This window comes from Geotrypetes seraphini, chromosome 1 (genome assembly GCF_902459505.1).
Source record: "Geotrypetes seraphini chromosome 1, aGeoSer1.1, whole genome shotgun sequence".
NCBI classification, from domain to species: domain Eukaryota; kingdom Metazoa; phylum Chordata; class Amphibia; order Gymnophiona; family Dermophiidae; genus Geotrypetes; species Geotrypetes seraphini.
Genome location: NC_047084.1, coordinates 86596217 through 86615213, shown reverse-complemented (window position 1 = coordinate 86615213; position 18997 = coordinate 86596217). Strand labels below are relative to the sequence as shown.

Genomic DNA, 18997 nt, shown 5'->3' with positions numbered 1-18997 from the left:
ACAGTTTTTAGAAAATCTAATTCCTAAAATACTGCAATTGGATTTTAAACAGCCTTTGGAAATAGAAAGGGCGCACAGGATCCCATTAAAAAATAAGGAAAATCAAGACAGACCAAGACCATTAATATTTAAAATGTTAAGATACCAGCAAGCAATAGAAATTTTAAATGCTGCCAAGAAAGATAAAAATTTAAATTATAAAGGATCCAAAATATGGTTTTTGCCTGATTTTGCTAAAAACACAGCAAACAAAAGGAAGAAATTCCTTGACTTGAGACCTCAATTAAAGGAAAAAGGATATAAATATGGATTGTATTACCCAGCAAAAATGAGGGTATCTTCTGGGGATAAATCTTTGTATTTTGAAGATCCGGAAAAGCTAAAGACCTTTCTTTCAAAATCAGAACCTATGTCATTTTAACATAATGGATGTTGAAATGAACAGAAAATATCAAGTCTGGTTTTGATGGATATTGTGCAAAAAATGTAATGTAAAACTATGAGACTTTGGAGTACTGAAGAAAGAAGAATATGAAATAAAGAACAGGAAATAAAATGAACAAAGGAAAAAGACAATAAAAAATATAAAGAAGTAATAGACAAGAAAGATGGACTGGAAACTCAAGAGACTAAACTTTAGACGAGTAAAGGTTGGATGACTGGAGTAAAGAGTGATCAGAAAGAAATAAAGAACTTGAATAATTAACAAAAGGAGAAAAGAGAAGAATGCACCAGATAATAATACAAATGGGTAAAAGAAGAAAGCAGAATGGATAAAAAAAAGGATATTAAATAAAATGACAAATGACAGTCAAGAGACTAAAGGGAAGAAGGATATAGATAAGAAAACAATATGAAAGATCAGTTAATTTAATAAATTAACAAACGAAAAGTAATGAATGAAAGGATAACAAAAAGAAGAATGTAGAATGGACTAATCATAGACAAAAATGATCTATGACATTTAGATGCAAGTAAAAGAAAGGAAATGAAAATGAAAAATATACAAGAAAGATACATAATATGAAATTATTGATAATTGAAGGAGATGACTAAAAGATTAATTGTAAAGTTTGATTTTGTAATATTATAGTTTCAAAAGGATTGGATTTTAATTGGAAAAGAGGAAAATGTATAAAAAAAAAAAAAAATTAATAATAATTAAAAAAATTAAAAATTTCATTTTTCAGAATGGAAAAAAAAAATGTTGATATATAAATAGATGATAAAAATTATAAAATTGTAATCAACTTTTAAAGAAGTATATGAAGATATGGATATTTGTTTTTAGATATTAAAAGGATGATAAGGATTGCTGGATTAGAGTGTATGAGATATAGGAAAAATAACACTACTTTATTAAATATATGTTTATGATAGAATTTTGTGGTATAAACTAAAATATTGGGGAAATATAATTTAAAGATTGGTGAGTAGATAAAGATACATTAATGGAATGTTAGGAATTAAATATGGTTAAAGTTATCAAAGGTTAAATAACCGATAGAGAATATAATTATTTTAAAATGGTAAAAAAAAAAAAAAAGATTTTATGTTTAGAAGAGAGATATACTAAGATACACTGTGGAAGATTAATGAGTTTATTTTAAGAAATGATAAAGGGGATATTAATTAATATTGGTTGTCTGGGGGGGAGGGGGATGTTGGGGTTGCTATTCCAATGTGTGTCCTTAAGCAGTCATTATATTGGGGGGGGAAGGGTGGGAAAAAGATGGGTTTTAAAGGTATTACTAGAATGATTAAGGAAAAGATCAATAAGGGGTTGGATACCTCAGGGGTAAAAATGTGTGTTATTGAGAAAAATTTTTTAGATCTTAAATATGAAGGAAGGAAGGAAGAAGATTATGATGAGAAGTTTAAAATATATAATGTCTTTTAAGATATTTTCTATTAATGTCAATGGCCTGAATCATGTAATCAAAAGAAAAAAGGTATTAGCATTTTTAAAAAAGCAAAACGCGGATGCTTATTGTTTGCAGGAGACTCATCTGAATATAAAGGAATCACAAAACTAAAGGGTGGGTGGGTAAAGGAATGTTTTTTTGCTCCAGCAGCAGGTAAAAAAGCAGGGGTAGCAGTTCTTATAAATAAAAAATGTATGGCCAATTTTAAGGTAATAAATTCAGATCCACATGGAAGATGGATACATATTGATATAAGTATGGGAAATAATACCCTGACGTTGTTTAATATATATGCCCCTAATTCGAATCAATCAGAATTTTTTAAAAAGTTGCAGAGTATGTTGTTACCACTGGCTGCTTCTAATTTAGTGGTGGCTGGAGATTTTAATGCTGTAATGGATCCATTATTGGATAAAAAACCAGGTAAAAGCATAAAATCTTTAGGTTTAGATAATTTGGCTCAATCATGTGATTTGAAGGATATATGGCGTATTCTTCATTTTAATGATCAGGAATTTTCATTTTGTTCACAGGTTCATAAATCATTTTCAAGAATAGATTATATTTTTATTTAATCACATAAGGTGCAACAAGTGATTAAAGCTTCCATAGATCCTATTATTATTTCGGATCATGCGGGAGTATGGATAGAATTACAATTAGATCAATTAGAGAATAGAAGACCTCTTTGGAGATTTGATAATGCATTGCTTGTGGATGACAAATTTTTGGAAAATTTTAAAACACAAATTAATGATTTCTTTCAAATGAATTTAGTGGAGGATACATCTATTGAAAATGTATGAGATGCATTTAAAGCAACTATGAGAGGTAATATTATATCATATTCAGCTTTTGTTAGGAAACAGATTAAAATGCAGTATATAGAGTTAGAAAAAGAAATTAAAATATTAGAAACTAAATTGGTAAATAAATGGGAACATGAGGTTTTGCAAGCTCTTTTGAAAGCAAAAGGTAAATATAATGAATTAACTTCAAAAATGATAAGAAGAGATTTGTTTTCCAAGCAAACAATGTATTATGGAAATTCTAATAAGGCGGGAAGATTATTAGCGAATTATCTTAAAGCAAAAAAAAGAAAAACTAATATTAATGGGATAAAAGATGATAATGGTATAATAACAAATCAAACAGATATAATTTTAAAACAATTTCTAAAATTTTATAAGGACCTGTATTCTTCCGAGCCTTATTTGGAGAGACAAAAAGATGGTAAAAATTTTTTAGATTTAATTAATGGACCTAAGGTTCCTGATCATATAAAACGGAGTTTAGATGAACCTATATCATTAAAAGAATTAGAAACAGCATTGAGATCTCTTAGAGTTGGATCCGCTCCAGGTGGTGATGGTTATATAGTAGAATTTTATAAAACATTTCAAAATGTCCTTTCCCCATTTTTACTAAATTTATATCAAACACAACTTATAAAAGGTGATATTAAAGGTACTATGGCTGAATCAGTAGTAATAGTTTTGCCTAAGCCAAATAAAGATCCTACTTTGGTTTCAAACTACAGGCCTATATCTTTAATAAATGTTGATAACAAACTTTTGGCGAAAATTTTGGCTTTGAGATTAGCCAAAGCTCTCCCACATATTATAGACACGCATCAGACTGGTTTTATTGCTAAAAGGCACTCCTCTAATAACTCTAGATTATTGTTTCATATGTTAAATTTATCAAAAAAAATGGATGAACCGGCTTTTACAGTTTCATTGGATGTAGAAAAAGCGTTTGATAGAGTAGAATGGAATTTTATGTATCAAGCTTTAGAATGGTTTGGTATAGGTTCTGGATTTATACAAATGGTAAAAACATTGTATAGCTTCCCGATTGCAAGATTAAGTATTAATAATATGATATCTGAAGGTTTTAAATTGCAAAGGGGAGTTAGACAAGGTTGTCCTTTATCTCCTTTGTTATTTGATGTTGTATTAGAACCCTTATTATTAGCAATACAGCAAGCAGGGGGGATACAGGGTATTCCATACTCTGATATGGAATATAAAGTTTCGGCATATGCGGATGATATTTTACTTTATTTGAGAAATCCAGAGTCTACCTTATCATGTCTATTAGAATTAATTGATATGTTTGGTAAATTTTCAGGTTATAAAATTAACTGGAGTAAGTCGGAAATTATACCTTTAAATGTTCATTGTGTAAAAGGACTATTTGAAGATTTTCCGTTCATATGGAAGGAAGAAGGATTTAAATATCTTGGCATTCAAGTTAAAAATACAATTGAAGATACCGTAAAAGAGAATGAAAAATTTGTATTAAAAAAAGTTACGGAGTTGTGTGAGCAATGGAACCCTTTACATATTTCTTGGTGGGAGAGAGTTCAAACTATTAAAATGATGATGTTGCCTGTAGTTTGTTACCAAATGAGTATAATACCTATCTATTTTCAGGGGTCCTTTTATAAAAAGCTTAATAGCATTTTAACGAAATTTCTTTGGCTTGGTAAAATACCTAGAATAGCTTTAGTAACTTTGCAAAAATCAATTAAGGAGGGAGGGGTAAATTTTCCAAATTTTTATAGGTACCATCAAGCCTATATTCTACGTCAGGGTATGTATTGGATCCTCCCAGAACTTATAGATAATGCACCAGATTGGTTGTATTTGGAATGGCGCCTTATGTTTCCCCTAAATTTAGTTCATCTTCCAAGTATTAACATGCCTAGAAGATACAGAGAAAATAAGATATTAATGGATACTTGGAAAACGTTGAGGTTTATTAGTAAATTAACACCTATCCCAATAAACAAGTCAACTAATCAGTCTCTATGGATAAACTCCAAGATCAAAATTGGCGGAGCTCAAATCCTTTGGAAGAACTGGATTATTGCAGGCATTCGATCTCTAAATGATGTTATTTCAGAAGGTAAACTGCTGGAATTTTCACAATTGCAACATAGATTTGGTCTTAGTAAAACACAAAGTTTTAAATGGTTGCAATTGAAGCAGGCCATTCAGGTTGGGTTCCCTGAATGGAAAACATTGAATAATCAATATAGTTTAGAGTTCTTATGTTTTCAAGCAGACTTCTTAGGGCATCAAGCCGCATTGTGGTATAAATTAATATCTGGATATTTGAATAAAAAACCAAAAAATGGTCTAAGAGACATTTGGAGCATTGAGATTAAGCATCAAATTACTGCATCTCAATGGCCACTAATTTGGTCTTGGAGAATGAGATGTACAGTGTCAGCATCTATGAGACAAACTTGGTTCTTTTTATTACATAAAGCTTTTTGGACCCCTACACGTTTGCAAAAATTAGATAGTTCTAAGTCCAATAAATGCTGGCACTGTAATCTGGAACCTGGGACGTTGGATCATTTACTGTATCATTGTCCCTACATTAAAAGTTTTTGGAATGCAATTTGGCCACAAATTAATAAATTGATGGAAAATCATGTAGCAATATCATATGATACAGTGTTATTTGGAATGATGATGAGAAAAAAAAGTCAAATTTCACCAGAAAATAATAAGCTTTTACTAGTCATGACAGGGGTTGCCATTCAGCATATAACTAATAACTGGAAGAATCATAGTAACCTTAATTATACATTTTGGTGGAATACAATTTGTCATATATTCAAAATGGAAAGAGCAATAGCAATACAAAGAGGGATATACCCTAAATTTATAAAAATATGGGGGCCATTGACAAAATATTGTAATGAATGAATAGTAGGATTTCTCTTCTTCTTTTCAATATCTTCTTTGTGACACACATGGAGGGGGGGTAGTGAAAATAATTTTTACACAACATGTTATAATATGGTATACAATATGTATGGGGTGATTGGAAAGTACTTGAAGGGTGGGGGGAGGGAGAGGGGATAAAAATATGTTTAGAATATTATGTATTAGATATAAAAGTGATATTGTGTATTCATTAGTTGTAATTCAATATTTTGTACAATTCATGTAAAATTTGAAAATGAATAAAAAATTATTAAAAAAAATAAGTGCTCAAACCTATGAGGATTCAACATCAAAAATTCCCCACTAACAAAAATATAAATTGGGCAGTGGAGAGGTGTATCTGAGGTTTTTGATGCATGACGCTGATAAATGAATTAAGTGATTGAGATGATTGAACAGAAGGGAAATAGAATTGAATGAAATGATATATCTTAGAGTACAATGGTATACAACGTATATTGATTGCTCTAAGAATAAATAATACTCTGTCTAAACCATTTGTGGAATTAACCATGCTTTGACAGAAGTGGCATTGAATGAATTGCTCCACCAGAGAGTGAGAAAGTCCTTAGCATAATATAAATATCAATTCTATAGGTATGGCAATAAGTGGGGGGGGAGCTGAGGGAGGAAATACTTAGCCCATATGGTAACTCATAAGGAAGGCCCGACAACATATTTTGCAGTTGAGAGATGAAAGTGGGAAGTTGGTGATCACTGATTCGGGTATTTATTCTATATTTCACAAATTTTATAGACACCTGTGTGAAGCACTGATAGAGGAAGGCCTAAATGCTCAGGATTATTTAAATAACTTGAACTTATCTCATCTAACTCACTCATAGAAGAGTAGCTTAAATGGCCCTGTAACTAGAGATGAGGTCATCTGGGCTATTCAGCAAAGTCCATCTCTAAAAGCACTGGGGGAGGACGGGTTTCACATGAAGTGTTATAAGATAATGGGGAAAGAGATTGTGGATCCCCTTATGAGGTTGTTTCAGATAATAGTCAATGCAGACGCCATGCCAGACAGTTTGAATATACAGTAAAACATTGGATTGCAAGTAACTTGGTTTGCAAGTGTTTTGCAATCATAGATTTGGCTTTAAACTGAGGAAGAGGGGAAAGCCGAAAGTCAATATGACACATCGGACAAAAGTATCAAATAAGGATACTGAGCAAGGACATTGTAAAAGAGGGCTCGGGACTGAGTGGGAATTTTTGGAAAAAGGACCTAAGGAAGCAATACAAGGGCCCAGGGCCAAGGACATTGAGCAAGGACATTGTAAAAAAGGGATCGGGACTGAGTGGGAATTTTTGGGAAAAGGACCTAAGGACGCAATGCAGAGGACCAGGGCCAAGGATATTGAATAAGGGCACTGTAAAAGAGGGCTCAGGATTGAGTTGGAATTTTTTGAAAAAGGACCTAAGGATGAATCACAGGGGTCTAGGGCACAAATGAAATTGGTAAGCAGGACTAACAGAGAAAGCACAGTTACTTACCGTAACAGGTGTTATCCAGGTACAGCAGGCAGATATTCTTGACTGATGGGTGACGGCACCGACGGAGCCCCGGTACGGACAATTTTAGAGTGATTGCACTCTAAGAACTTGGAAAGTTCTAGTAGGCCGCACCGCGCACGCGCGAGTGCCTTCCCGCCCGACAGAGGCGCGCGGTCCCCAGTTAGGATAAGCCAGCTAAGAAGCCAACCCGGGGAGGTGGGTGGGATGCAAGAATATCTGCCTGCTGTCCCTGGATAACACCTTTTACGGTAAGTAACTGTGCTTTATCCCAGGACAAGCATGCAGCATATTCTTGACTGAAGGGTGACCTCCAAGCTAACAAAAAGAGGGATGGAGGGAAGGTTGTCCATTAGGAAAACAAATTTTGCAAAACAGATTGGCCGAAGTGTCCATCCCGTCTGGAGAATGCATCCAGACAATAATGAGATGTAAAAGTATGAACTGAGGACCAAGTAGCAGCCTTGCATATTTCCTCAATAGGAGTGGAACGGAGGAAAGCTACAGATGCTGCCATAGCTCGAACTCTATGGGCTGTGACAGAACCTTCCAGTGTCAGTCCGGTCTGAGCATAACAGAATGAAATGCACGCTACCAGCCTATTAGACAACGTACGTTTAGAAACAGGACGTCCCAATTTATTCGGATCAAAGGACAGAAAGAGTTGGGGAGCTGATCTGTGGGGTTTCGTACGCTCTAGATAGTAAGCTAGAGCCCTCTTACAGTCCAAAGTATGCAGAGCCTGTTCACCAGAATGAGAGTGAGGTTTCGGAAAGAAGACAGGCAGAACAATGGATTGGTTGAGATGGAATTCAGAGACAACCTTAGGGAGAAACTTTGGATGTGTACGCAAAACCACCTTGTCATGATGAAAGACCGTAAAAGGTGGATCTGCAACTAGTGCATGTAGCTCACTGACCCTTCTGGCAGAGGTAAGAGCAATAAGGAAAAGTACTTTCCAAGTGAGAAACTTGAAAGGAGTGGTAGCCAAAGGTTCAAATGGAGGCTTCATTAAGGCGGAAAGAACCACATTGAGATCCCAGATTACAGGAGGGGCTTTAAGAGGTGGTTTCACATTGAAAAGATCCCGCATGAACCTGGACACCAAGGGATGAGCTGAGAGAAGTTTTCCATGAACCGGCTCATGAAAAGCAGCAATAGCACTGAGGTGGACTCTGATGGAAGTAGACTTAAGGCCAGAGTCAGACAAAGAAAGCAGATAATCCAACAATATCTCCACTGCCAGGGAAGTGGGATCAAGATGATGAAGAAGACACCAGGAAGAAAATCTTGTCCACTTCTGATGGTAACATTGCAGAGTGGCTGGTTTCCTGGAGGCATCTAGAATGGAACGAACGGGCTGAGACAAAAGAGTATCATGAGAAGTCAGCCCGAGAGATACCAAGCTGTCAGGTGCAGAGACTGGAGGTTGGGATGTAGAAGGATCTCCTGATGCTGTGTAAGCAGAGAAGGAAACAGAGGAAGAAGAAAAGGTTCCCTGGAACTGAGTTGAAGTAGAAGGGAGAACCAATGTTGCCTGGGCCACCTCGGAGCAATCAGAATCATGGTGGCTCGTTCCCTCTTGAGCTTGAACAAGGTTCTCAACATGAGAGGCAGAGGAGGGAAAGCGTACAGGAACAGATTGGACCAGTCGAGGAGAAATGCATCCGCTGCCAGACGGTGAGGAGAGTAGAGTCTGGAGCAAAAAAGGGGCAGCTGGTGATTGTGAGGAGCTGCAAAAAGGTCTATCTGAGGAGTGCCCCATTGAGCGAAGATGGACTGCAGAGTTAAAGGATCGAGTGTCCACTCGTGAGGCTGGAGAATTCTGCTGAGCTTGTCCGCCAAGGAATTCTGTTCTCCCTGAATGTAGATAGATTTCAGGAATAGATGGTGATCTATGGCCCAAGTCCAGATCTTCTGGGCTTCCTGGCACAAGAGGTGAGAGCCTGTCCCACCCTGTTTGTTGATGTAGTACATCGCAACTTGATTGTCTGTGCACAGCAGGAGGACAGGAGGAAAGAGAAGATGTTGGAAGGCCTTGAGGGCATAAAACATTGCTCTGAGTTCCAGGAAATTGATGTGATGCTTCATTTCCTGAGCTGTCCAAAGTCCTTGAGTTTGGAACTCGTTCAAATGAGCTCCCCAGGCGTAAGGGGAGGCATCGGTAGTGATGATAAGTTGATGAGGAGGTAGATGGAAGAGAAGACCTCTGGAGAGATTTGAGGATATCAACCACCATTGTAGAGACTGACGAAGAGATGATGTCACAGATATGTGACGTGAGCAAGGATCCATCGCTTGGGACCACTGGGTAGTGTGACAGGGATCTGGCTAGTCCTAATAAAGCCCAGGGAAAAGCCCAGGGAAAAGCTCAGGGAAGCATTAATAATGTTCCAGGGACTAAGGAGAAGAAATATCCTGAGTATAGGGAAAATCCTGAGCACAAGGTTAAGAGGGAGCCTGTCCCTTTAAAAGCTCACAGAGCTCAGGCTGGAACGGGAAGGACAGGGCTCTTTAAGGAATTAGCTAAAGCTGCTGTAAGGGGGTGTGGTTATGGGCCGAGTCTCCTTTTTTCTGGGGTTCCCTCGTCAGAGGGAGAGGAGGGACAGCTGGGACTGGAAGCTCAGGGGAAGCTGAGAAGGAAACCAGCTACAGCAGCTAACTTTTGGCCAGCATTGAGAAGTTCTCACCAGGATAGGGAAATGCAAAACCTTGAAACACAATCTGAGGTTTGTGACATGGACTGGTTAGAGAGTAATGCTATGTCTTCTGGGGAAGAACACCCGATGGAATGGGAATAGGTTTAGGAAAGCCTGAATGTCCTTTTTCCTTGGTGAAAGGGTTTTGTTTTTGTTTCTTCCTTTTTGAGTTTTATGTTTTGTGAAGGATTTTGTATCCTGGTTTCAACCTGGGCGGGAAGCTGCTGAATTTACTGTTGGGTTAGATAAGTGGAACAGTGGCCACACCTGTGGGAGTACAAGTCTCTCTGCTCCTAGAAAAAGGGAACTGCCACTCAAATCTACCAGAAGCCTAATTAGTGCCTAGAACCCGGTAGCCTAACTATTGCCAAGGCAGGTACGGTTCTAGCACTGCTTGTGAAAATAATACCTAACAGGAACTGTATTTTATGTTCTTAATTTGTGAACTTAAATTGGCCAGCACTAAAGGTGCAGTGATAAGAACTGGCACATAAGAGAAAGAAAGCAGAACAAGAGAAAATTGGAATGTTTTGGGTTTTTACTTTGAATGCCAAATTTTGGACCTTTTTTGTTTGAAACTTTCCTTGTGGATAAATAAAAGTGATATATTTGGACAAAACCCGGCCAGTGTGGTGTGCAGTTTATGAGAGGCACCAGGCCAGCTGTGGCCCACCACGGTTACGCTCGCGCCAAGACTGGGATTCTGTGGAGTTACTAGGCCTCGCCAGGATCCCGGTCCCACAGTAGCTAGGGTCCATTGAGGAGTGCGCAGGTGAAGACGTGCGAAGGGTGTGACATGAACTGTGGAGGCCATGTGACCCAAGAGTATCATCATTTGCTTGGCAGAGATGGAACGTTGTGGAAGCACCTGCTGACATAGAGATTGAAGCGTTTGAAGACGGTTGGATGGCAGGAACGCTCTCATGAGGACTGTGTCCAAGACGGCTCCGATGAATTGAAGTCTCTGAGTGGGGATGAGATGAGATTTGGGTAGATTGATCTCGAACCCCAGAAGTTGAAGAAACAGGATGGTTTGGTTGGTGGCCAAGAGAACAGTCTGAGATGAATTGGCCTTGATTAACCAGTCGTCCAGGTAAGGAAAGACCTGAAGGTGGTGAGAGCGTAGAAAGGCAGCCACCACAATCAGACATTTGGTGAACATTCTTGGAGAGGAGGCAAGACCGAAGGGTAGCACCTTGTATTGGTAATGACAACAATTGATCATGAAGCGTAGGTACTGTCTGGAGGCCAGATTGACCGGTATATGAGTGTATGCTTCTTTGAGATCGAGGGAACATAGCCAGTCGCCTTGATTGAGAAGAGGGTAAAGAGTGGCCAGAGAAAGCATTCTGAATTTCTCTTTGACCAAGCATTTGTTGAGATCGCGAAGATCTAGGATGGGTCTGAGATCTCCTGTCTTTTTGGGAACTAGAAAATAACGGGAGTAGAATCCTTGCCCCTTTTGATCTAGAGGAACTTCCTCTATGGCGTTCAGAAGGAGGAGGGATTGAACCTCTTGAAGAAGGAGGGAAGACTGAGGAGTGTTCAAAGCAGACTCTTTTGGTAGACCTTGGGCAGGAAGAGTCTGAAAGTTGAGAGAGTAGCCGTGGCGGATGATGTTGAGGACCCACTGGTCCGAGGTGATGGTTTCCCAACGGCTTATGAAATGAGTAAGGCGTCCTCCTATAGGCAGCGGAAGATGGGCAGATGGAGGGATACTGGCTATGTCCTGGAGAACCAAGTCAAAAGGGTTGTGAAGGTTTTTGTGGAGGAGGAGGCTTCACCTGTTGTTGCTGCTGTGCAGGTCTAGTGTTTTGCCTTTGTTGTTGCCTCTGACGCCTGGGTTGTTGAGCTGCCGGTGGCAAAGGACGAGCCACAAATCGACGCTGGTAGGCCGATTGCTGACGAAAAGGCCTGGTAGGTGGGGGTCTTCTTTTTTGTTTTGAGGAGAGTATCCCACCTAGTTTCATGAGCCGAAGGCTTTTGAGTAGTGGAGTCCATGGATTCTCCAAACAGCTCATCCCCCAGGCAAGGTGCATTAGCCAGTCGATCCTGATGATTGACATCAAGTTCTGACACTCTGAGCCATGCCAGTCGGCGCATGGCCACCGACATAGCTGTGGCCCGAGAGGTCAGCTCAAAGGTGTCATAGATCGACCTGACCATGAACTTTCGAAGTTGTAAGAGCGATGAAGAAGTTTGGCGAAAGGCAGATTTTTTACGGTCAGGGAGGTACTTCTCAAAAGCAGTCAGATTTTGTATGAGATGCTTGAGATAGAATGAGAAGTGGAAAGCGTAATTCCCTGACCTGTTGGCTAACATCGCATTCTGGTACAACCTCTTGCCAAATTTGTCCATGGCTTTACCCTCTCTGCCAGGAGGGACTGAGGCATATACACTAGCTCCCGTGGATTTCTTTAGAGTGGATTCCACTAATAGAGACTCATGTGGGAGCTGTGGTTTATCAAACCCAGGAATCGGGATGACTTTATATAAGGAGTCTAACTTGCAGGGGGCTCCAGGGATGGTCAAAGGTGTCTCTAAATTCTTGTAAAACATCTCTCTCAAGATGTCATGGAGAGGTAATTTGAGATATTCCCTTGGAGGTTGGTCAAAATCCAGTGCATCAAGAAAAGCTTTGGATTTCTTTGACTCAGCCTCCAAGGGAATAGAGAGAGAGTCACACATCTCTTTTAAAAAAGATGAGAAAGAGGTTACATCTGGTTTAGAGGATGGGTCTAAAGCAGAAGGATCCTCATCACCAGATGAACATTCCCCTTCAGAGAGAGGAGGGTCCTCTGAGTCACCCCACAGATCAGGATCCCGAACCTGAAAACTGCGGTCTCGAGATTCCGGTGTGGAGGGTTCCAGGTGTCGGGATTTGCGTGCCGACTTACCTAACCTCATAGACACGGTACCGGGAGACGTTAAGGGCTGCATCGGTGCCGAAGTCTGAACAGCCTGGTGTTGAGCTCTCGGTTCCGGTGCGAGGACTAGCATGGAGACCGAGGAAGCAGAATGTACCGGTACCGACAAAGTGGATGCCGAAAGAAGGGGCTGCTCCACTGTCGGTACCGGTGGCTCAGACCGGACCGGGACCGGAAGGCTCGGTGCCAAAAGTGCAAGAAGGAGTTGTTGCAACTGTTCCTTAAGCTGCACCTGCAGGACAGCGGCGATCTGCTTGTCCAGCGAAGGCACCGGTACCGCCTTTTTCTTCTGCAGTACCTGCGGTGCCGCTCTATGCCCCGAGGATGAGGAACCCGAGGTCGAGGCAGGACTGGGCTCGCTGCTACTGAGACCGGAGGACGCTCCAACGGGGAAGGCTTCTTAGCCGGCTTACCTGAGGGATGCGACGCCGACGCGGTATCGCGCGGTGTCGACGAGGTGAGTGCCGACTGAGACGGGGCCGATGTCGGTGTCGGTGCCGCAGAGTCAGACATCTCGGCACCAAACAATAATTGCTGCTGGATCTGCCGATTTTTCAGAGTTCTCTTTTTTAAAGTCGCACAGCGGGTGCAGGTAGACGCTCGATGGTCAGGACCAAGACACTGTAGACACCAATTGTGTGGGTCAGTGAGTGAAATTGGTCGTGCACACCGCTGGCACTTCTTAAACCCGGGTTGAGGGGGCATGAAGGTAAAAACGGCTTCTGCCAAATCGAAGGCCGAGGCCTCGATGGTGGCAACAGGCCCCGCCGGGGCGAAATTGAAAGAAGTGAAAAAAAAACCCAAAGTTTTTTTTGTTTTTTTTTAAAGAAAAGAAAATAAAAGAAAATGAAGGAAACAATATTTCCTTAAGGGTTTACGCGAGCGGGAAGGCGATATGAAAAAAGTCTTCAACAGCCGTTGAAAGAAACGCGTCTTCTTAGCTCCGCGGAAACTAAGAAACTAAGAAACTGGGGACCGCGCGCCTCTGTCGGGCGGGAAGGCACTCGCGCGTGCGCGGTGCGGCCTACTAGAACTTTCCAAGTGCAATCACTCTAAAATTGTCCATCCCGGGGCTCCGTCGGTGCCGTCACCCATCAGTCAAGAATATGCTGCCTGCTTGTCCTGGGATAACAACAGAATCCAGAGGGATAACCAAAAATGGGGAAACAGGCTGAGGACGAAACAGATACACCACAGGAGGATGACCGAAACGAGGCTTGGGGACTAGCAACTCACGAGGGGGTTGCCAGGAGTGCCAAACCACGAGGAAAACCAGCAAGAAAGGCGAACAACCGGGACTTACATTGCCTGTACACTAATGCTAGGAGCCTAAGGACTAATATGGGAGAGCTGGAAGTCTTAGCCAGCAAAAAGGGCCTAGACATAATTGGAGTCACAGAAACGTGGTGGACTGATGACAATAAATGGGATGTGGCTTTACCAGGGTTCAAACTCTACAGGAGAGATAGGTCACACAAAAAGGGTGGAGGAATAGCGCTATATATAAAAGATTCCATACCTTCAACCAGGATGGAAACAACTGTAAGGGCGGATGACTTGGAATCACTATGGGTTAAGCTACCAGGAAGATCAGGAGCAGACATAAAATTGGGTCTGTACTATCGCCCAACTGGACAATCAGAAGAAATCGACCAGGACCTGGAGGCTGAACTGAGGCAGTTAGGCAAAAGCGGAAGTGTGGTGGTGATGGGGGACTTCAACTACCCGGGAATAGACTGGAGCATCGGGCACTCAAACTGCATGAGGGAGACCAAATTCCTGGAGGTCACGAGGGACTGTTTCATGGAAAAGCTGGTCACGGAACCAACACGGGGAGATGCCACTCTTGACCTAATCTTCAACAGACTAGGGGGACCCGCTAAGGAGGTGGCGGTACTAGCCCCACTAGGAAACAGCGATCACAACACGATCCAGTACAGGCTAGAAATTGGATCATCAAAGGTGAAAAGAACTACAACGACAGCACTCAACTTCAAAAAAGGGAATTGCTAGGGTACTCCCATATTTAATTCACAAGACACAAGTGGGATTTACTAAGGACAGAACCATGGAGAAAAATTTGAGGAAAATTCTTATGTCCTTAAAGTAGAGAGCTCACTTAAATGCCAGGTCAATACTGATAAGTTTTGATGCTGAAAAAGCGTTCAACAGGGTAAGATGGAATTATTTATATGTGGTTTCACAGGACTATGGATTGGGGGGGTTTCCTTTGTGTCAGTGATAAAAGCGCTCTATGTGGCAATGCAAGCCAAAATTGTAGTCAATAATCTGGAATCAGAGGGGTTCTTAATACAGCGAGGTACAAGGCAGGGTTGTCACCATTGTTGTTCATGTCAACTCTGGACTCCTTGATTCAGGAGGTACATGAAATGCCAGTTGTCAGGGGAATGCAGGTGGGACCCCACACTTTAAGTAGGCAGCCTTTGCAGATGATTTGTTCTTTCATCCAACATACCTCGAGAGTTCATTAACAGCACTCAAAGATTTATAAGGTGTATAGGGACTATGTGGGGTTAAAGCTTAATTTAGAGAAATCAGAAGCACTATCATCCTCGGAGGAGGTAAAATTGGGGTGGGGTCCTGGGTTCCCCTTGAAATAGGCAGAGGGTTCATTTACATTCTTAGGAATTCAGTTAACAATGGATGTGCTTGCCCTCTATAGTTTAAATATAAATAAATTATTGCAGCAGACAGGTCAAATTCTGGAAGACTGGAGGGATCTCCCAAAATCCTTGATGGGCCGAATAAGTTTGATCCGTATGATGACCCTGTCAAAATTGTTGCATATGTTACAAACTATTCCCTTGAGACTGATGACAAAAGATGTGCCTGCTTTGAAACGTTTAATTTCAAAATTTTACTAGGCCCACAGGAAGCCAAAATTAAAAGTTTATATTTTTAATAGGGGGTGGTCACATGGGGGATTAGGTATACCCAATTTACAACCATATAATTATGCCAGCCTGCTCCATCATGTTGGTAACTGGATTATATAATCTCAACATTATACTCTTGTAGAGATGGAACAGGCTTTCTATGCCCCTAATTGTTTATATTCTTTACTGCATGTGTGCCGTCCACTCACCCCACCATGGCTTAAAGATAGTATACTATTGAGCTCGCTGCAAAGGGCATGGGAATGGACTTGCTTAACTCATGCGTGAGAAATGAATATGCCTGGAGTGCTGGCTTGGAGAGCTACCACTAACAGCTATGGATTTTTTTAAACATGCTTAGTGGGCTGCAGATATCTTCAGCTGGCAGAGCTTGGGGATCCCTGCCAGCTAAGGTGTTTATCAATATTTCACTAGCAGCAGTTAGGGGTATTTTGTACACACTGCCCCTTGCTGGCTAAATTAGGCCCAGATAGTCAATGCCAGGTGATGTCCAGGAACCAGCACGTGAATATTTAGGTATTACCAGACATGTATTAGCTTCTGAATCTTGTGTGGGTCCCAGACAATATTCAGCTGGGACCTACATAAGGGGATAACATAACCCAATTCCCCCTTTCTACTCATCCTGAACCAATCAAGATCCCTCCTACATGACCTAATCCCCTTTCTTATCTACTTGAACCAGTCCTCCTACTCCCCCCATCATGATCCAATACCCCTGACCTTCCCTTGACACAGTTAAGCATTCCCTCATGATTGTGACCTCCACCAATGAGACTGCCTGTATGGTTAATAGCAAAACTCTTCTTAATAAATCTGAGGGAAGTTTCTTACACTTATCCTTGAGCTGAAGCCACCGTGCGTCCATCACCTCTTTCATTAAGCGCTTTCTGGCCTCTCTTTCACGCCTTCTTTGTTCTGCTTGCTTTGCCCAGACTTTCTTAACTTCTTCATCAATCAGCCTTTCCATTTCTTGCTCTTGACGCTTCTCTTCTTCTAGCTGCTTAGCCAGGTATTCACGATAAAGCTGCTGCTCCTTGTTCAGTTCCAGCTACAAAACAAATATAGGATGTAGACTTCCCCCAAGAAAGTACTCAATTTCAACTTGTGTGTATTACTCCTTATTCAGTGGTCTGATCTGATCGTGTAAGTTGACTGAAAATATACTTTAGAAATAAACAGATATGTACTCCAGTTATCTTTGAACAGAATGGCCCACTGAATATCAAAACAAGCAAACCACTGCTTCTTATAAATAATTTGAAAGAACTACTTTCAAATGAACACTGAAAAAAATATAAAAATTCCCAGATTTAAAAATAAAAACAAACTAAGGGGTCCTTTTATCAAGCTGTGGTAGGGGTTTAACGCACGTAATACCACGCATTAAAATGCCTGCCACGCTAGCCGCTAACGCCTGCATTGAGCAGGCATTAGTTTTTTAGCCGGCCACGGGGGTTAACGCATGATGAAATATCCGACACGCTAGCGTGGCTTGATAAAAGGACCCCTAAACATCAATTCAAGATACTTGCAAACAGATTTCTACTGCAATTCAAGCAGTGTCTCACTTCCGGCTCACCACACAATTGTTTCCCACGTATTCACCTTTATAGGACCCCCAGGGACCCCTGAAGAAGACTTTTTGTCGAAACATGGACCGTGTTGGGTCCTGTATCCCTAGCAGACTAGGTCCTTTAAGGCTTTTATGTGGATGATTTATTTTTATGTGGATGAAATTATTTTATGTGGATGATTTCAGTGTACCTTTGGAACTTTTGACATTTTCAAATAAAGTCCATTTAGGAACATCGTCACTCCACAGAGTTTTTTTTGTTTTCTACTCACTATGAAACTCCTCTAATTTCTATTGTAATGAAATGCAAGGGGTATCACACAAAATTTACACCCATGTTTTGATAGATTAAATCAGTATAAATACAGCTGAATAATGGAATGCACAGCATGTAAGAACAAAATGCTGTTTTTTTAAATACCTTCCTTTGTCGTTTTTCCTGCTTGCCCTCATTGATCTCACGAAGAAGCTGATCTAAAATCTTCATGTCCAAGGCAAGTTCCTCCTGCTGTGCTTTGGTAAGACGCTTCATCTTCAAACGGACACAATTGTCTAGCATGGTCCTGGTCTTCTGTTGTTTGTGCAGCTTCTCCATCACCATACGCTCTTCCTCCATCTTAAGTAAACGCCTCTCTTCATCCTTTAAGGGACAAACTACCAGGAATGAGCATATTGTACAATATAGTCTACTAGTCTTTAAGCCCATTGCATTAACGGGTGCTAGAGATTCCTCGGCTTCCTCCCCCTCCCTTTCCCCTTCCCGTCCCATCAACCCCCTTGTTTCCCTTTGCACAGTCTCCCTGCTTCATCCGCTCCTTCTCCTGAGCGGGCCACCGGAGCAGAGAGGACTGGGCAGAGGGGGCTGCCAGCCGGGGCCGGCGGAGAGGAGCTAGGCGCTGGAGGAGTAGCAGCAGCCGCTGCCGATTGCAGCCTCCGTCCCGCCTTCGCCTCCCTGGATTTGCTAGAGCGGCCTGCAAGGTTCGCTACAGTGGCTGGCGAACCTCAGCAGGCCACTTTGAAGAGGACCGGCAGTGGGAGGGAGGAGTCGCTGGCACACACGCTAGCGCAGGCACCGTGAGCACTGGCACAGAAGCACAGCTCACGCCACCAGGACTCACAGATTTTCAACAGCGCATGCGCGCTTAGCCTTTTATTATTATGGATGGCTAGTTTATTCTCAAATATCTGAAAAACATTTATTTATTTACAAGCATTTGTTATAACACAGCAAAGCAGTTTACAATATATAAAGGATTAAGGGAAAAGGAGGAGAGAGAGAGGGAAGTTAGGAAGAAAACCAGAGTGAAAAATCAGAAGGTCAGAAACTCGCAGTATCAGAGGACTATGGGCTAGATTCACAAAGCAAACCAATCGGGTACCGATCGGTTTGTGAGCCCTTTGCGGTCAAATTTCCCTCCAACCCAATTCACTAACCCGATCCATGCATGCAAATGAGGAGAATCAACATGCAAAGCAGGAAGGACGCGATTCACTACCCTTTATCCCTGACACACCGACTGGCTGGCCGATCAAGAACAAGCGACTGGTGAGAACCAGTCGCTTGTGTAAAAAACTGCTCTGCCCTGACTCTTCTCTCTTTGGCTCCCCCGGCTCTCCTGCTCTCTCTGCCTCCCTGACTTTCCTGTTGTCTGCCTGCCCCGACTCTCTCTAGCTCCTCCGACTCT

General features: G+C 41.3%; 1 protein-coding gene across 1 annotated transcript in view; it reads right to left on the bottom strand.

The window, feature by feature from the left end:
* CFAP53 (cilia and flagella associated protein 53) overlaps positions 1–18997 on the bottom strand; it is an 87215-nt gene that overhangs the window by 18155 nt on the left and 50063 nt on the right. The window contains exons 5-6 of the mRNA XM_033934567.1: positions 17734–17952; positions 16571–16787 (exon numbers count right to left, since the gene is read on the bottom strand). Coding sequence (XP_033790458.1) covers positions 16571–16787; positions 17734–17952 — 436 coding nt within the window. The remainder of the gene's footprint in view (positions 1–16570; positions 16788–17733; positions 17953–18997) is intronic.